Source organism: Limulus polyphemus, unplaced genomic scaffold, assembly GCF_000517525.1.
Source record: "Limulus polyphemus unplaced genomic scaffold, Limulus_polyphemus-2.1.2 Scaffold899, whole genome shotgun sequence".
Taxonomy (NCBI): domain Eukaryota; kingdom Metazoa; phylum Arthropoda; class Merostomata; order Xiphosura; family Limulidae; genus Limulus; species Limulus polyphemus.
Genome location: NW_013666509.1, coordinates 239,847 through 259,207, shown reverse-complemented (window position 1 = coordinate 259,207; position 19,361 = coordinate 239,847). Strand labels below are relative to the sequence as shown.

The 19,361-nt window shown below is 35.8% G+C and overlaps 1 protein-coding gene across 1 annotated transcript in view; it reads left to right on the top strand.

The window, feature by feature from the left end:
• LOC106461108 (sorting nexin-14-like) overlaps window positions 1–19,361 on the top strand; it is a 114,171-nt gene that overhangs the window by 33,432 nt on the left and 61,378 nt on the right. The window contains exons 7-9 of the mRNA XM_022387987.1: window positions 982–1,178; window positions 10,243–10,318; window positions 16,570–16,727. Of these exons, the coding sequence (XP_022243695.1) occupies window positions 982–1,178; window positions 10,243–10,318; window positions 16,570–16,727 (431 nt within the window). The remainder of the gene's footprint in view (window positions 1–981; window positions 1,179–10,242; window positions 10,319–16,569; window positions 16,728–19,361) is intronic.

Genomic DNA, 19,361 nt, shown 5'->3' with positions numbered 1-19,361 from the left:
ACCCATTCTTATTTGGTTGCTCATTTGGCTTCTGTTTCTTCCTCTGTTATCTCTGTTGGTGTAGATGCTTCCCTTTTGGGAGTTCACTTCCCTTCATCCTTTCTCTTTGACTTATGTCTTTGCCCTCTGAGGGTGTTCCAGAATCTTTGGAATTTCCAGTTGGAGCTACTTGCTAAAAACCTTACTTTAATTCCCTGGTTTCCTGACTCACTAGATCACAGATACTCAGTTGACTACCAGTCTTTGGGAGTCCCATGGGGCTACTCCCTCTCTTGTTTCTTGTCCTATTGATTTTACTTGTCATTCCTCCTTCCATTGGCCAGGCTGCTAAGACTGTCATTGGTAATTCTTCCATTGAGTCAGTTCTTCGCTCTGGAACTTTTAGTTTCTGCCTTTCCCTCTTGCACACCTATAGTCTTTCTTCACCAGTGACTCTTGGGTAGTGCAAATTCTTTCTTCAGATCTGTCCTGCTTTTCATATTCCACCTCCTCTTTCTCCTTATCCTCTCACCTATTCTCTTTTCTCTGATCCTCTGTCTTTTCAACATCTTCCTGAGACTTTTCTTGATTCTTGGGGTGGGCTCAATCATCTCCCTTTTTTTTTCACACCTTGGAGATCTTTATATCAAAGGCTATTCACTCTCCTTCTCTTTCTGCACCAGTGGTTCTCTTGCTTTTAGGAACTCTGGCTTCTATCTACACTTGCGTCCACTTCATTGGGTCTGTAACATTTCCCACAATCCCTTATCTGTCCTTGCACTTTCCTATTCATCTTTCTGTCCCTCTGTCATGGGAGGCTTAATCATTCCAACACAACCCAGGGTCTTCTCCCCCCAACTATACTGAATAACTGAGATAGATGATTAAACTAAGCAGTTATATACCCAAAAAATAAAACAATAAGTCACTATTTAAAAGGACCAACAAAATTATTAAGCAGATTAGAGAGTATTTAACTGACTTCTGTAATGTATCTTGTAGGTTGACCTGGTAAATATCATCTTAGGAAGGATCAGTAGAGTTGCAGCTTATCATGTGGATGGCTGTGTGAAAGGCAAAGCTGTTTTTGGTAATTTACATGTGGCTCTTCGCAGTAGGGAAGAAGAAATCCAGTATTTAAGATGTTTAGTGGAGAGACTTCTACCTTACACCTTACCTAGAAAACCTCTTCAGTGCAGGTATATAATAATATTAGTCTTTTTTTCATCCTATAAGAGGGTTGACTGTTTTCATTATACCATTGTGAACTGTAGTGCATCATTACTTGAATAATTTGAGATTTTATTGTAGAATCTTATTAATTTGTAATAGCCACAATGGTTGTTTTTGCCTTGTTTACGAAGATTGATTTACAAAACACATTATTTTATTAAGAAAACCATAAAAATTTACTATGTTAATTTTTTTTAGAATTTTATACTATTTTCACCAAACTAAAAATTGATATGAAAATATCAAATTCCCATTAATTATAAAAATTTTAACCAGTGGAATTAAACTTGTAATACTGAAAACTTTATTACAATACCAGTGTTTAAATGAATAATTGAATTTGAGGAAATCTCATCCTATTCTCAATAAAGAACATTGGGTAATTATATTTAAGCATAATAGTGAACACACAAAAAATATTAGTAGTATTTTAATAAATGACCATCTAATTCTTAACTGTGATCTTTCATTGAGCAGTATTGTTCATAATAATAAGTGTAGCCGTATTAAGAAATATCTTGTGTACACTGGTGGACTGACCAAAGCAGTAAGTTTTTTGAAGTTCTATTCAATTTAAAGTGATTTTTTTTTGTTTTATGTATGTGGTATTCAAATACACTGACATCCTACAGATAGTTTCAAATAATGCAAAATGCAGGTTCTGACAAAAATGTTGGGAAGAGAATAATTTCAAACACTGAAAGTAAACAAAATTGTTGAAATAGAAGAAAATTTTTATTAATACAATGTAATTTAGCTTACTGGCAGGTTTATTATGCATGGTTAAACTTTAATTAGCTGCTGGAGCAAGGTAGAACACACATCTTCACTAGCAAAGATATAAGCAAGAATAATATATCTGCACAGACTAGAGATGGGATCAGAAATTATAAAAATACTACACTGTTAATTGGAACCTAGGTCCTAGTAAAGTATTCCACAACCCTTAGATTACTAAAGTAATCAATTATTCCCATTATGCATATCCAAAAAGAGATAAACACCCAATTCATACATACTTATACAAGTCTTTGTACCTTTTCTTGTGTTGGTGTTATTTCATTCCAGGAAAACATGACAATAAACAGGTCCAAGTAAGTATATGGAAATGGAACAGTCGTTGTAGTGTATATCCTCTGTCTAATGTAGAGGAGTATTATGTTTACAATCTACTGATGTAGGCCCGACATGGCCAGGTGGTTAGGGCACTCGACTCGCAATCTGGGAGTCGTGGGTTCAAATCACCGTCCCACTAAACATGCTCGCTCTTTCAGCCGTGGGGGCGTTATAATGTGATGGTCAATCCCACTATTCGTTGGTAAAAGAGTAGCCCAAGAGTTGGTGGTGGGTGGTGATGACTAGCTGCCTTCCCTCTAGTCTTACACTGCAAAATTAGGGATATCTAGCGCAGATATCCCTTGTGTAGCTTTGTGCAAAATTCAAAAACAAACAAACTACTCATGTTTGACTTAAAAAGATATCATAACTATGTGCACAAGATCTGTACACAAATTTATAAAACTACTCAAGTATATCTAGATAAAGATCTGTTTTTTACTCTTTATGGAAGATAAAATTTATGTTGATATTTCTAATTGTTTTATCTCATTGTCTTGCTAGACACAACCTTCAAAATTGAATGTTAAAGGCCAAATTAGAAGTTAACCGCAAAAACACTATGTTAATTTAATATTCACGGAATTTAATTACATAATGAAATTGAAACAAAAAAAAGAACATAAATGAAATGCGATACCAGGTAAGATTTGGTATACAACCACAAATAATCCTGAAACTCAGAGTAAAATATCAAACAGGCAGAGCGTGGCTTAATGGTTGGTGTGTCAGTCTGTTGATCTGCGGGTCTATTGTTCATGTCTTCATACAGCCCCCAAAATATCACACAGTGCACTTTGGGGCTATGGATGCATTAAAAGAGGGTGATGATTAAATCCCACTAATCAATCAGACATGAATAGCCCAAGAGTTAGCGGTTCTGCTGTTGTTGACTAACTATGCCTTACCTCTGGTCTATCAGTTTGAAACTAGTGATGGCTAGTGCAGATAACCATTAAGTATCTTTGCATAAATTTTCAAAAACAAAAATAAAAAATGATACAACTAAACATGTAAACTAGGCAAACTGAATTGGAAATAAAAGAATAACAAAGTCAAATCAACAGATGAAACTTTATGAAATATGAGCTTGAAGAAAATAAATGAAATTGAAACACACACACACAGACACGCAGTACGTATAGGCACCTCTAGAGTGAACAAAAAAAACTTCCATCTTCCAAAGTGTTATTTGTATGGTATGTATCCTCTCTAGCCCCCGAATATCTTTGTGAAGGCATTAGTTCTCCTCCCAAAACTGTTTTCTTTGTTAAGTTTTGAGCCTCAGTTTTTTCTGGCCTATTCTGTTGTTTCCTTCCTGCCACATCAAAACTAATGTCTGTGTCTAGTTTGCTTCCTGGGTTTGACAACTGTTTACTCTCCCTAGCTCAATATTATCTGGAACAGTTTTGGGGATAGTACTTGGAAACTTATCAACGTGGGAAGTAAAAAGCAGTGCTGTTGTGATATTTCTGGGGCTAAGCTAGATCCATTGCCTTGAAAAGCTGAGATTTCATCCATTGGGACATTAAAGGTTGTGACAGTTTTGGGTGAGGGGTTTTGGGCACTTCCTTGCCATGCTTGTAGACAACTCTTTTACTCAGTATAGTGGTATTGCAACCTTTGAGTGAACAATGGTATCAAAACTTCTTTTATCCTTCCTTGTCCTGTGATGGAGGATCAGACTTCATCTGATCAAGTTAGTCAACATGATGATTAATGGGCCTGCTACTTGGTGATAATTTGTATTGTGTCTGGAATGTCTAATTTCTGCCTGCTATAATGTTATGGACTTGATGCTTTGAGGATTTTAATGGAAATTTTGGGCATTCCAGTCATGGCCATTAGTTCCGTTGACAAACAGGTTTTTTCTTTATGTTAAAGTGCTGTTTGTTCTCCTGTTTTATTACTTTGTTTCAACATCAGGAAAGAAATAACTAATCATAAAGAATTACAGCTTTATATAATAAAAGTCAATATTAAACACTCCAAGTCATCTCAACTTCTGTTAAGTCAGAAGTTCACTAAGTAGTTTTTAAGTATCACAAACAGTCAGGCCACAACCTAACCTTTTCTACAAAAGAGTAGTCTTGATAGAATGTGGCATATGTGCTGCATCTGATAGCATCAGTGATAACTGCACCCACTCTTTTACAGCAAAAATGAAATCTCCCAGTGGGACAGTGGTAAGTCTATGGATTTACATCACTAAAATTGGGGATTTGATTCCTCTTAGTGGACACAGCAAATAGCCTGATGTGGCTTTGTTACAAACACAAACACACGCAAAAATGCATATGTTTCAAGCACTAGTAAGTGTACAATCTATATAGCTTCCATGGAACAGTGCATCTACAATTACATTAATCAGACCCCTGATGTTGCCAGACCCTGGCAACAAGTTTACCTCTAAGAAGGTATAGCCATCACACATATAGGTGTGTTCTTTTGTCTTTTTTTGGTTACCTAAAAGGCAGAGCACAAGTTTGAGTGGGGAAGGAGAGAGGGATGAATCTAGAAGATAATGCATTACATAGGCAACTAAAATTAAGTCAACTACTTCATAATCACGAACAAAAGTTTGTAGTGTGGAAGGTTTTGTAACCTGTCTTTTCACAATAGTTGCCATAATACTGCTAGTAAATATAGTTAAATAAAATTTGTTCAATAAAAATATTGAGTTAAACATGACACACATACAACATAGGACCATTTGGTCCTTCAAAGCTATCCTCACACACACACAACTAGCCTTTATTTTTCTGAAATTCATCAATTACTCAAGCTAATGTAAGCTGCTAGCCTCATCTACTACTGATGGCCATTCATTCCATAGTCTAATCACTCTGTTATTAGTGTCATTAATGTAAATAAAAAAAGGGGGAGAAGCTCAGGTGCTGACCTCTGAAACACACCACTAGTAGCAAAGGTCCATTTTAACTGAACTTATTTAAAAAACTTTTTTTTTGCTTTCTCTCACCCAGCCATACTACAATTCAATTAGCTAATCTTTTCCCATCACTCACCAATGTGATTTTCATAGCTATGAAAAGCCTCCTAGAAAAATATCTAAGTATACTAAATCCACATCCTTTCCAACATTCAAGTAACAAGTCAACAGATTAGTAAAACAAGATTTCACTTAGTAATTTTCATGTAATTTTTTTGTTATCATATATAAGTAAATTATTTTACTAAGCTTCTTTGATCACACCCTAGAATTGTTTTTACTAAGACTAACTGAACTGTAATTTCCACAACAGTTTTATCATGTCCTTTTAAGGAGAGTAAGAGTAACATTAGCAACTCTCCAATCCTCAGGTTCTTTACCACACTGTGCTGGCTTACAAAAAATGAGAGAGAGGGGTTTGCATATCTGATCTGAGAAAAACATTGTTTGGTCCTGATGTTTTATATATGTTTAATTTCTGAATCTTTCTACTTATCATCAAGTCAATTCTAATACTTCCCTTAGAATGCTGAAGATCAGGCATATTGTTAACATCATCTTTTAAGAACTTAATGCACATTATATCAGGCCTCGAGTAATCCCAGGTACAAGGTTATCATGGCGACTGAAAATTTCATCATGGTTGTTCAGTATTTTCTCCCATTTTAATTGTGTGTAGGGCTGTGCTAAATAGAACTTGAATCCAGAAGAGTTCTGGACTCTTGTAAGTCTAGAACTATTTTCGTGTTCTTTGAGTCTTAAGTCAAATTTTGTTTCTAGGATTTTAATGGCAGATTCAGAACTTCTTCATGTTTTTTTTCAGGAGTGAAACACTGTGGCTGCTCAACACATTACTAATTTTATGTCATTTTGTTTTTCTTCTTTCAATTCAACCAATCAGTGCATGTGTTTAGACTCAGAAAGAACCAAAGGCAGTTAGTTCAGGCAATACTATCAAGTGATTTTTGATATCATATGATTGTTGAATGCACTCGTTGCTGTGAAAGTAAATAAATATACATTTCATGATATAAGCAGTAGTGAAGTTAGGTTAGGCACACCTGGCTCCTAGATCTGAAAATATTTGTCAAGGTGTGCTATAAGATAAACCTTCCATCTTAAGATTCATTCTAGTAGTCCTACTAAAAATCCTTTCACATAAGTTAGTATTCTTTTTGGTAAGGAGACTAAAACTTTTTATTTGCACTTGATTATTTGCACTGGTCTGGGGAAAACAAAATATTGCAGATAATAGAAACAGAGGATAATCGAGGCACTAGTGTATCTTACTAGTTAGCCCATTGTTTAATCTAAATGTAATTTTTCAATATATTTAAGTTCTTTGTTTTAAATTATAGTCTTTTTACTGTCATTTAATCATATTACCATGAAAAATTATAAAAGTCATAATCATAAAAGCCAAGCATTGGTCACTCAGTCAATCGAAGTTCAATTTCACTTCTCCTATAATACTTCCTCTTTTGATTACTCATTCCCGTTTTAGTTGAATTTAATTGCTAATATAGGCATAAATAGCTCCTAATTTTCAGCACTTTTCTGCTTTAGACAAGGAAATGCATTTTTACTCTATCAACACCTGTGAAAAATAAGTCAAAAATCAGCACAAGTCTGTGTTTGGGAATTATTATGAAAAAGCCTTTGTTAAAGCAGACAGAAGATACAAATTATCTGTAGGGAAGAGGACAATGTATAACTGGGCGACACTCCAACACAACCTGAACATGCATCTGTGGTTAAAGGACACCAGCTGTGCAGCATAGAACAGCAGACAACAACTGAAATTGACTGAAATGTTTAAGAAATCTTAATGTGTATTTTGTGTGTTTTCTTTTACTATGTTTTAATCACTAATCGAATAAAGTTAACCAAGCTACAGATATTTTGTATTCCTGTCTTAGCAGCTAAAATCAAATGGGCAAGGCAACACTTGAACTGTCCGACTTACAATTTGAATGCATATGAAATCATGCACACAAAAACCCCAGATATCATGCAACACCTGAACTTTTGCAACCAAAATTAATTTTTGAGCAACAGTTTCTCCAAATCATGTAAATTATTGTCTAGAACTGTAATGGCACAATTATTTTGAGAAAAATCTAGGAGAAATAAAAAACCGTGGATATTTGAGGATCACGGATAATGGGGGCGTGGATAATCGAGGCACTAGTGTAGCCCCCATTTCTCAGCTCAAACAGTAGTGAAGTTAGGTTAGGCACACCTGGCTCCTAGATCTGAAAATATTTGTCAAGGCCAGCATTATGGATTTAAGATAACCTAAGCCTCCTTGGCTGTCTAAACCTTGTAAGATGTTACTGGGTTTACAGCTGAAAATAATGTTAACAGTGAGGGTACCTAACTGCCAAAACATAGCATTTTAATTATTATATGTAATATAGTTTGAACATTATAAGCTATGCTTGTTAGTGAGTATATATCTTTAGCTCTGATCTATATAGATAGCTTGATTTGATCACAAGTTAACATTAAACAGATATTATCAGTGTATATCAATAAACATGGCATCATAACATAGTTTATTAATTTCTATGTATAATATGACACCTCTTTGGTTTGAATTGCACATTTTGATTTTCTTCTATCACTATATGACCTCCTTACTTTACATATTCCCGAGCTAAACTGTTAGTATGTTGGAACAAAGCTTTTTTGCTTTACAAAGATATAAGTAATAAAGTGGATTATTTGTAACCAATAGAAGGCAAAGATTTCAATTTACTGACAACTATGGGACCTCAAGCCCTGGATAAGCAGATTTGAATATTTTGGCATCATTTTCTTTGTTGGTCACTATTGGAGCTGTGTTTGACCAGTTATGGTAACTATTTAAGCCATTTATAGCTTAGTTAGAAAATGTGGTCAATTATATTAGTTTTAGGTATTTTATATGCATGGCAATATTTAATATTCTAAATTGCATATTTGAATGCTTAGAAAAATAATTTTTGAGACCACTGGCCACTCTTCTAGTGTGCAAGTTCAAAAGCTTGAAAAACAGAAAATTTCAAATGTAAGTGCTAAATGTTGTGGTTTTTATATTTATTTTTATCAATTCTTATATAAGTAACTGCAACATAAAAAATTAGAAATTTATTAGGTCAGATAAGGAAAATTAAATGAAATTATTAGATAAAATACTTATGTTCAATGATGGCACACTCCGAGCTCAAGTGTGGTTGTGTAATTTGACATGAGGATGCTGGTAATTGGATTTGTTGTTTACATAAAATTGATTGTGTAATAAATGGCTGTCACCTTAGTCTGAGAGAGCCTAAGTGCAACTGTGACGAAATAAAACTAAATAAAAAAATTAATAATTTTGGTTATAAAAATAAATGGTGTGTAATATTCTCTTACAGTGTACAGTCATTCTAGAAACAAGAGGGAATCCTCAATAGCTGCAGCACTTGAAATTCTTTTTATGCAGGATTAGATTAAATTAATCTATGAGACCTTTGGCATGGTCAAATACATCAGTCAAAAGGGTTTGACTTCCTTAATCCAAAACTGCAATTAACTCTCAAATCAGTCAAGAGATGACAGAGCTATGAGGTACAATTTGTACTTGAAAAACTCGGAGCCATTCTTTGAGCTGCTATACAGTGGCTAAAAAGGATAATTTACATTTCAGTGTTTTTTTTTGTGATTGTTATAAGGTTGGTCAAATGGACTGAGTCTGTATATACTGTATACATTAAGAGATAAAATGTGCTGTTTTACTAAAAACAAACTCTTGATATTCATTTAAGAGTTTTTAGATGTTATGCAAATGAAATTTAAAAACTGTAAAATGAAATAAAGTATTTTTAATTTTAACATGAAAATTACCTTGCACTCAGACTTGTCAGACTCTGACTCCATAAGTTCAGAGACAAATGTTTAATTAAAATATTTAATTAAAAAAATCTGACTTTCTGTGTACAAAATACTTTGAATGTTTACTAAAAGCTTGCCAAACTGTATGAAGATACATTTACAACATTAAAATTTATAGTATGTATACTTTCATGGTTACGTGGTGGTTGCAAGGTTGGTCAAAATGATTGAACCCATATACACTCAGTTAAACTTGTGTTATTTTTCCCTGATTTTCTTCTTTATGTTCATAGTAAGTGATTTACATTTGGTCTTTCTTGTTATCTTTTCCTCTTTTTACAAACATGTCTATTTTGAATTAAAAGCAATTTATTATTTTAAATTTACCTGTTAACTAAATTACCTGTTAACTCCTTAAATTCTTAACTAGAAGAGTAAAATATTGGATATTTCCAATCATCACACAGATAAATGTGTACTTTCTTATAAAACCCAGTACCAAATGCATTAATTAGTACAGGATTAAATATGTTGTTTACTGAGATATGTAGATTTATCACAAATTATCAAACTGATCAGACTTGTAAGAAAACAAGAAAGGTTTTCAAAAGTGTACTGAGATACCAATGAAAATGCCAACCTACTTCCACTGTTATAAGATAAAATACTAAATGTGAGTATATTTGTTAAAAGAATGTGCAATAAATTATCAGAAGTTGAAATTTGGGATGCAGTAAATTACGTGTTTGTAGTTTGTATGGCTACACATTTATGTGTAAAAGAGTAAACAAACATTTGGATAGTGTTTTTTGTAGGTTTTATGGTGGTGTTAATACATTTTTATGGTGTATGGATAATATTGTTATGCCAAGGTATATGAAAATGTTTATATGCCAGTTGTAAAAGATATTATGTTGTTATGTAGTGTAAACCACTGAAGGCCAGACAACAGTCTTTGTAAGTTAGTAGTGATGCTATTTTTTATGATCACCTGTAGAATTTCTGCTGCATTATGGTGACAGTAGGGTTAATGGTGATGCTACCCATTTTTTATAGCATGTGAAAAGTATCAGTAAAACAGTTGTTTTCTTTACCTCTTCTTTCAGAAGCCTCAGTACACTGATTCGGGAAGTATTGTGTGGTTCAGTCCTCTTGCCAGCGATGGATGTCATAGCCAATCCTGTAAGTCTAAAGTTAATAATGGGAGAATGAGAGAATAGTTTTAATAACCAACTCTGTTGAATCCTAGAATACCCCATAAAAAATGGGATGAATGTTATAGCTAACAGATTACTAAATGTGGTATTTTATGAACATCGTTGTCTTCTCTGTAAGATTTTAATTTATTAACTGGAGAATTATGTTATTATATGAAACAACCCTCTAAGCCATACATTACTAATAAAAGGATCCCCTGTATCTTTTACCCAAACCTGTTAAATTACACATGACTAACTCAGAAATATTGTAAATATTATAGTTAATTCCAAAAGTACTAGATTTTTATAATAGGAGGGCCAGTGACTGTCATAGCTAAACTTTTAAATCATATGTTAGTGAGTAGAGGATGTTGTGGTTGTTATAACTAACCCTGTAAAGTTATAGACATTAATTTAGGCCCGGAAGATTTCATAAATGTGATACCAATTCTGTTGATTTGTGGATTACTGCATCTGAAGTGTTGCAAAGTGAATCTTTAGTTTCTAGATCATTAGCTGGAGGATCATGAATATTCCTTTTGGTCTTTAGTTACTAACTCAAGGTTTCATTTTAGTTGTCATAATCTTGAAGTCCTAGATTGAATGCTAGCCAAGTGTGTAAATTCTAGAATATTAATGAAAGGATTCTCTCAGTGTTGTGAATAATTGTGTAGGTCTTTACTAAATGAAGGCTTTTAGATGTTATAACTTACCTTTTAGGTCTAATTTGTACACTCTAGGGTCTTGTAACTCACAAAGCACAATGTAAGTTCTAATTTATTATTTTATAAGTTATGGGTTACTAAATATTGAATTATCTGTAAAGTACTAGATTACAGGGTAGAGTATTTTTTGTCACTATATTTCTAACTGTATATCATAGCCATTCTTGTAATTATTTGATTTCAAAGTAGAATACAATGTATTTTGTAACTGTCATAGCCAACTGTTAGATTACTAACCAAATAATTTTCATAGTTAAATAGTGGAATCAGTAAATTATGAAATTAATTTTTGTGATGTTACGAAAGTCATAGTTAACTGTACAGTCATAGATTACCAATTAGATTAGAGTTAATAACATAGAAAACCCTGGAAAGTCTTATAATACTAATTAGAGAAGCATTTCAATAACATAGTCAACCCTGGAAAAACTTAGATTACTAATTAGAGGGGTATTTTAACCTTCTCTTTATGGGCTTGGTCATTTTGAAAACCTTGCAACCACCATGTAACTAAGAAACTGTACATAGTATAACTTTTAATGTAGTAAAGTGTATCTTTACAAAAGTTAGCAAGCTTTTAGTAAGCAACTCTTTTGTTTGCAAACATTTTTTTCAGATTTTTTGGTTAAGTATTTTTATCAAAAGATTTGTCCATGAATTTATGGAGTCAGGGTCTGAGTCTGAATGCAAGGTGGTTTTCACATTAAGATTAAAAATACTTTTTTTCATTAAACAGTTTTCAGATTTCATTTGTATAATTTCTAGAACTTTCTATTTTATCTTTTATTTTTTTCTACCTCAATGCTTTATTGGCTCAGTCCATTTAACTGTCCTTGTAACCACCAGAGAAAAATACAAAATAAATCTGAATAACCCTTTGTTCTCTCTAGAATGACTGCAGATTGTAACAGAAAATTAATCATTTTTCCTAAATAGCCTCAGACTTTTAGCAATTTACATGTTTTTATTTAACTTTATTTTTTTATTTCTTCTTGAACTGTGTCTAATTACCAAGTCTGTGTGACAAACTTGAACATACCTGACAAATGCATAGCTCAAGTTAAGGTTTTGAATAACATAACACAAGGGTTTCTCATGTAGGTCAGGACATGTGCACTTCTATTTACTCATATCCAGAGGGTTAATAACATAGTGAACCCTGGAATGTTTTAGATTACTAATTAGAAGAGTATTTTAATAACATAGTCAACCCAGGAAAGTGTTAGACTATTAATCAGAAAAGTGTTTTAAAGAATAGTCAACACTAAAAAGTCTTAGATTGCTAAATAAAAGAATGTTTTAATACCATAGCCAACCTTAGAAAGTCTTACATTAATAATTAGAGGAATGTTTGAGTAACTTAGTCACCCCTGAAAAGTCTTAGGTTGCTAATTAAAGAGGTATCAACATAGTTGACCCTGGTATCACTTTGTAAACCTGTTGGACAAGGCAGCTACCAATGCTTGGTAGTTTTAACATCTCTCAGCTGGAAGGTTAATTAATGTTGTTAAAGCTGTTTTTTTTTAATGGGCAGAAAGATGAATAGTTTATTGTTCACAGTTCCACTTTTCACCCTGTAAATGATTTCGAAGTGAGCTAGATATACCTCCTATTGGTACTTTTACATCATAATCTCAATTAGGTAACATTGCTGAAATGACCAGCTAAATTCTGAAATTTGGTAGTGAAAATGCTGATCTAGTTCAGGAAGGTTGTGCAGTAACAGATGGAACAGCAGAAGTGTTAATAAGTGAACACCACTTAGGTTCTCCTATCCCACATTTTGTAGTATATGGTGAATAAGGCAGATGCAGAAAAAGATGTGGTTTGCTATTACAACCTTGCTGCTTCTTCAGTTGTTGTAATCCCTCAACATTTCCAGTAGTTTCATCGATCTGGTCTTCATTCACATTTCTTTTTAATTCTGGTATGGTACATTAACTCTGCACACATAAATAACTATTCTCATTCAGTGCGGTCTTCTATATGCAAAAAATGTTTTTTACACATTCCACAAGCCTTCTGTCTCCCTTCCTTTGGGAATGACTCATTCCAATATGTCTCTCATGCAAATCATCATGCGACAACCCTCCAACAATGAGAGTGCCACACACTCTTGCTACGCATGTGACTCCTATTCAATTCTACCAGACTATCACTTTTCATTAGGCAGTGCTCATGTTTAGACATTTATAATTTTGCTTTTGTGTGCTTCATCTTTATAACTTAAATAGTTATACTTCCGAAGTAGTCTTCTTTATTAATAATTTTTGATTATACAGCTGATGCTTTTACTTTCAATTCACTTTCCAGTCTTTTTTTTTGTCTCTCTCTCTCTCACACACATTTGTATACATCTATCAAACAATTTGTTTGATATATTATTTACCAGGAATTCTGAGGTTAATGTTACCACTTTGGGTATTATACCTCCTGCAAGCACTTTTTCACTGGTGGCAGGTGAGGGAGAACCATCGGTGGATTTACCTGTGATTATTCACTGAGAGATTGATCATTATATGGGTCAACTACCTTCTCTTGAACTTGCCCCACTTCCTCAAGAACAAGATGAACCTGTTTGTTTTGATAGCCTTTTTCTACCACCGGATTTTGCTGTGTCTTCCTATGCCCCACCTGCGGAATCAGCTAGGCCTAATACAGCATTTTTAGACATGATTCCTCAGGTATGTGATGTTTTTATTCTTTTCCATGATACCCTAGGATACCTAATCTCCTTTGTTGCATGATAGTTCTACATCTCCTTATTTAGTCTTCCCACCATCCTTGGGTATTAGGGTTCATGCTGAGCATTTTGCTTCCCAATTGGTTAAGGGGGACAGCATGCCTTGCAGCAGTTGTTAGGGGCTATTTTGCCAGTTTGGGGAGCACTCCCTGATTGTCCAGTGCATTTAACCCATGCCCAGTTTTCACACCTTCGTCTTATCCTTACTTCAATTCTACAGTATGTATCTACTATACATCTCTTACACATACATACCTTACACACGTGGTTTCTCTGTTGTTGGGATTTTCTGGTTTTCGATGTGGCCTTGTCCCAGGTTCGTTTGCAGCCCACTTATCTCAGGGAATTATGTATAGCCCCTTTTCTTTGGTGGTACATATTCAACCATACTCCAGACACTTTGGAATTGCATGTGGAATCCCTACATCAACACTCTATCCTTTCTTCTTTCGTAGCTCAGTTGCCACAGTCAGAACCATAACAAGCCCCTATTCCTGTTTCCCATCCTAGTCCTTCTCAGCCATTGCCTATTCCTTCTTCCAGAGGTTCCTTGTCATTTTCTTCGATGTAGATTGGCACGATGCCAACAATACTGGTGAGTACCTAGTGGGAACTTCATTGTGCGAATTCTTTCCCCTTTGGCAATCTTTTGTCACAGATCATTGGGTTATTCGGGTTCTATCAGGCAGACTTGTCCTACAATTCCCTTCCCCACCTCCTTTGTCACAGATACCCATTTCCTTCCTTCTTGGGATCCAATTACCAGCCAGCATCTTTCAGAGGTAGTTCAAGACTTTCTGTCTCAACAGTCCATCGAACCTGTGAATCATCTTTCTCCCAGTTTTTATTCCAGGCTGTTTGTTGTTCCCAAGAAAACCAGAGGCTGACAGCCTGTCATAGATTTGTCCCACCTCAATCAGTTTCTCAGTCTTCCCCATTTTACCATAGAAAAGTTTCTCAGGTGTGTTTTTTCTCCAGGTTTATGGATGACCAAGATGGATGTCATGAATGCTTACTTACATATCCCGATAGCTCAGCACTCATGACCATATCTTCGGTTTGTCTATCGAGAGGTTGGTTATCAGTTTCGTGTGTACTACCCTTTGTGCTTGCTTTGGCCTTGTATGTTTTTTGTCAGGTGGTTCGAGTTTTTGCTCATCATGTCCATACTCTCGGCATGTGTTTTCATTATTATATGGACAACTGGCTGCTGTTAGCTTGTTCCAAACAGGAGTCTGCCTGTCATACTCTTCAGGTGCTCCAGAAGGTGGCCAATTAATCAATTTGGAGAAGTATTTTCTTCAATTTACCCAATATATGATCCATTTGGGTGTTTTTTTCAACACCTATCTCAGTCAGGCACAACCTTCTCCTCTTCAAATTTGTTCAATGGAGCTTTCAGTTCACCACGTTCTAACAGCTCGTGAGGTTCTATCGCTTTTGGGGATGTGGTCTTCCATTGCCACAGTTATCTCCTTAGGTCGTGCTCATAGGCAAGCTCTTCAGTGGGTTCTTCATGACCAGTGGAATCTTGCACAGGATCCTTTGCAGGCTGTTATTACCCTTCCTCCTACCATAGTCGACAATCTGCATTGGTGGTTGGATAACACCCACATGTCAGCGGGTGTTCCACTTCCTCCTCCTCATCTCGATTTACATATTTTCATGAATGCTTCCCTCCAGGGATAGGGGGGCATGGGTCGATCAACAGGGGGCTTCAAGGTATTGATTTGCAGCTGAGAAGTCTTATCATATCAACAATCTGAAGCTTCTTAGCTGTACGTCAGGCCTTGGATCATTTCCTCCATCTGGCCAGACATCATCTGGTAATTATTCATACCAACAATTCCACAGTGGTTGCTGATGTCAATCAACAATGTGGAGCCCATTCTCGATTCATATGTTTTCATACGTTGGATCTTATTTTCTGGGGCCACACACAAGATATCCATATCATTGCATGTCATGTTCTGGGTGCTTTCAATCTTGTCGTGGATCATCTTTCCTGTCCAGACAAAATCTATCCGACAAAGTGGTGTCTCGATCCTCATGTTTTCTGGTGGCTTTGCCTTCAGTTGAGTACTCCTCACATCAATGTTTTTGCCACATCTCTCAACCACAAACTATCTTTGTTTTGGTCTCTGGTCCCTCAACATTTTGCCCTGGCTGTCGATGCTTTTAATCAGGATTGGACCAACAAATACCTATATGTTTATCCTCCCATTTGACTTCTTAAACGGGTGATTTCAATCATCCATACCACTCTGTGTCAAGTTCTTCTGATTGCTCCTTACTGGCTGGCTCAACTGTGGTTTCCGTGACTTATCCAGCTACAACTTATGCCTCTGGTGCCTCTTACTCTGTCTCCCTCCCTTATTTGGCAACATCAGTCATCGGTGCTTCATCCCGCTAATCCTGTCCTCTGTCTTCATGCCTGGCTTTTATCTGGTCCTTGGCAAGGAAATCAGGCTTGTCCTAACATGTAGCTTCATTTCTGGCCCATTCCATTTGCCCTTCCTCCATGGAAGTGCAACTCCTCCTTTTTGCTGATTTCCCTTGCTTCCATTTCCCATTTTTATCCTCAACCTGATCCAAATAAACTTCTATATTCTATGGCAACCATCCTCTGTTTGTGGTCTTTCTCCCTCCACCTTTACCAGTTTGGTTCAGATTTTGATTCAATTGGCTTATGCCTCTCTTTTGTTTTTCTCCTGTACTTTGTTCCAGGTGTATTATCATCAAATTTTACACCTTATCTTTACTCAGTCATCTCACCTTCGTCATCTGCTGGAGGATCTTCTTCAATCGGGCATGTGGACTACTCCTAATACATTTGTCGTTCACTACTTGCATAGGATTGCAGTTTCTTTCTCTTCGGGCTGTCAGCATCCACCTGTAGCCATTCTTCAGACTTCCGTGACTGGGTAAGCTGTTTTTTATTCTTCTTTAATTTGTTTAAGGATCTTATTTCCTTTTTGATGGTAATTACTCATTGTTTGGATTCTGCTCTGTGGTGAGTGTTGCCTGACCAGGTATTCTTTAACCTTTAAAATCTGTACTGTTCAGCCATGTCAACTTGCTTATTATATTCTATGGCCACACAATGCATAATGTTGAGATGGGGTATTCCACAAGATCGTTTGAAGGTTATCCTCATGATGGAATTGCTTCATAAATATGCCCGTCCCAGACCATACCACCCATGGACTACATGGGTAAAGCAGAAGGGGATAGCTGTCCATCCGTGCCATGCCTTGTATTGAATAAATTGGTAGGGTTTGCTTTTCAAAATAGGGTTTCATGGTCACCCATTGCACTGGCTCAGATGTTGATGTTTTTCTGGACTCTCCATCATGTTTCACCCCTATTTTCTTCTAGTGGAGTTTGGGAGTCCTTACCACTTTCCAGTTACAAACCACTGGGATGGTAGACTGTGAAAGCATCCTCCTGAATGATTTAATGAACTAAAAAATCAATACAGAAATATCATTTAGTGCAGAGTAGGGCAGTAGTGTTCTGCTGGTGTAGATGAAGCGATACTCTCCACTATAAAGCATATACAAAAACCAAAGGATTGAGATGTCAAATTGCAGTTCACCCTTTAGATTGGGATCCCTCAACCTATCCCCACGTGGATGTCAGTTCCCAGTGGCCAGGTTTTGGATTTAGAGTAGAACCAGTCAACATAAGTCCTCACACATGTATTACAGATGTCTATCTTCCTCCCTCAACTATATTCTATGTGTGTTGTGGGTCATAGTGGATCCACTTGGGATTGTTATGGTTCTTTCCCTTCTACTCTCCCTTGCTGTACCTTATTCCAAGTATGTTATTGCACCTAGGTTGGTTCAGGTCAGTTTCACTGTTGAGGGAGTAGATTTCTCTATGGTAGACATCTTTTCGATACCAGATGTCTGTTTCCTAGATCGATGTATCATTTTCTAGTCTTAACATGTGCCGTGTTTGAAGTCAGGTGTCATTGAGATCCCCTCCGGTCTCTTGAACTTGAGGTGAAGATGATATGATCCTTATCCTATCCCCGCATGAATGTCGGTTCCCAGTGGTGTGGGTTTTGGATGTAGTTGACTTGCCGAGTGCGGTCCGTCAAACCCTAGCCATACTGTACCTGGGGGCACTTCATTGTTTTTTTTCCCACACCTCTTGGATGTGCTGCTTTTTTTTACTGCCCATATATATCACACCTTTCTCTGATTGGCAAAGAGTATACCTGGTTCAGACATGGTTCGGTCAAGGTGTGTCTTTTGGATGCTTTTTGGATTCTTTTCTTCCCTCGCACTAGTCCCTCCACCTATTCAATCTGGGATTTAGCTATTTATGTGAGTGGAAGTAATGTACCATATTGGAAGTTATAATTTTCCTATATTGAAAATGTATTTCCGATAGGTACTTACCTCCTCTTAAACTTCCCACCCTTCCTCCCCACTGAAAACCGATCCTTCCATTTCCTGCCAAAACTCGAAGTAATAATCTGGTAGAATTGAATAGTAGGAGTCACATGCGTAACGAGAGTGCATGGCACTCTCATTGGTGGAGAGTTGTTGCATGATGATTTGCATGAGAGACACATTGAAATGAGTCTTTTCCAATGAAGGGGAAACAAAAGGCTTGTGGCATGCATGAAAAAAAGTGCATATAGAGGGTAGCACTGAACGAGAATAGCTATTTATGTGAGAAGATGTATTTGCATATAGAGGGCAGCACTGAACGAGAATTGCTATTTATGTGAGAAGAGGTATCGGAAATACATTTTTCTGTATAGGAAAATTATAAATTCTCCTTTAAATAATACATCTCTTTCTTTTAATACCTCTCTTAGTTGGTCTTCCTATGAATTTCTGCCTCCCTCTTGTTTCATCTTTTAATTTTCTGTCCCTTTTCTTCTTGACCTTCTTTTAACTGTTTTATCATTATAAAATTGAAGTTAAGTAAAAGTTTTGTTTTATTATCACCAAAATAATCCCACTTTTGACAGTAGTGTCATAACATGTTCTATTGTTGGTTGGGTTCTTTTGGATTATTTAGTAAAAATAATGGCAAGTCCAGTCCAACTAACAATAACAGACTTACTTATTTCTTCAATACACATTTGCTACAGTTACATTCACTTTTCTTAAATACATTTTTCACAATAAACTCTGCAACTAAATCTAGGCTTAACAACAAATATGACATGTTAATATAAACTGAAAGACATTCATAGCAAAAGTAAACAGTCAGTAAACAACACTAACTCACTGAGTAACTTATTAACAGAAAAAACATGATAACTCTTACTTGTAACCCTGAATATGTTTTCTTATATTGAATTGAATCAATCATTCAGTACTCATATTTATATCACACCCACGTTTCCAATTATTAGACAAGATTCTTGATTTCCAACCTTTGTGTGCGCCCGGCATGGCCAGGTGGATAAGGCGCTCGACTCACAATCTGAGGGTCGCGGGTTCGAATCCGCATCCCACCAAACATGCTCGCCCTTTCAGCCGTGGGGGCGTTATAATATGACGGTCAATCCCACTATTCGTTGGTAAAAG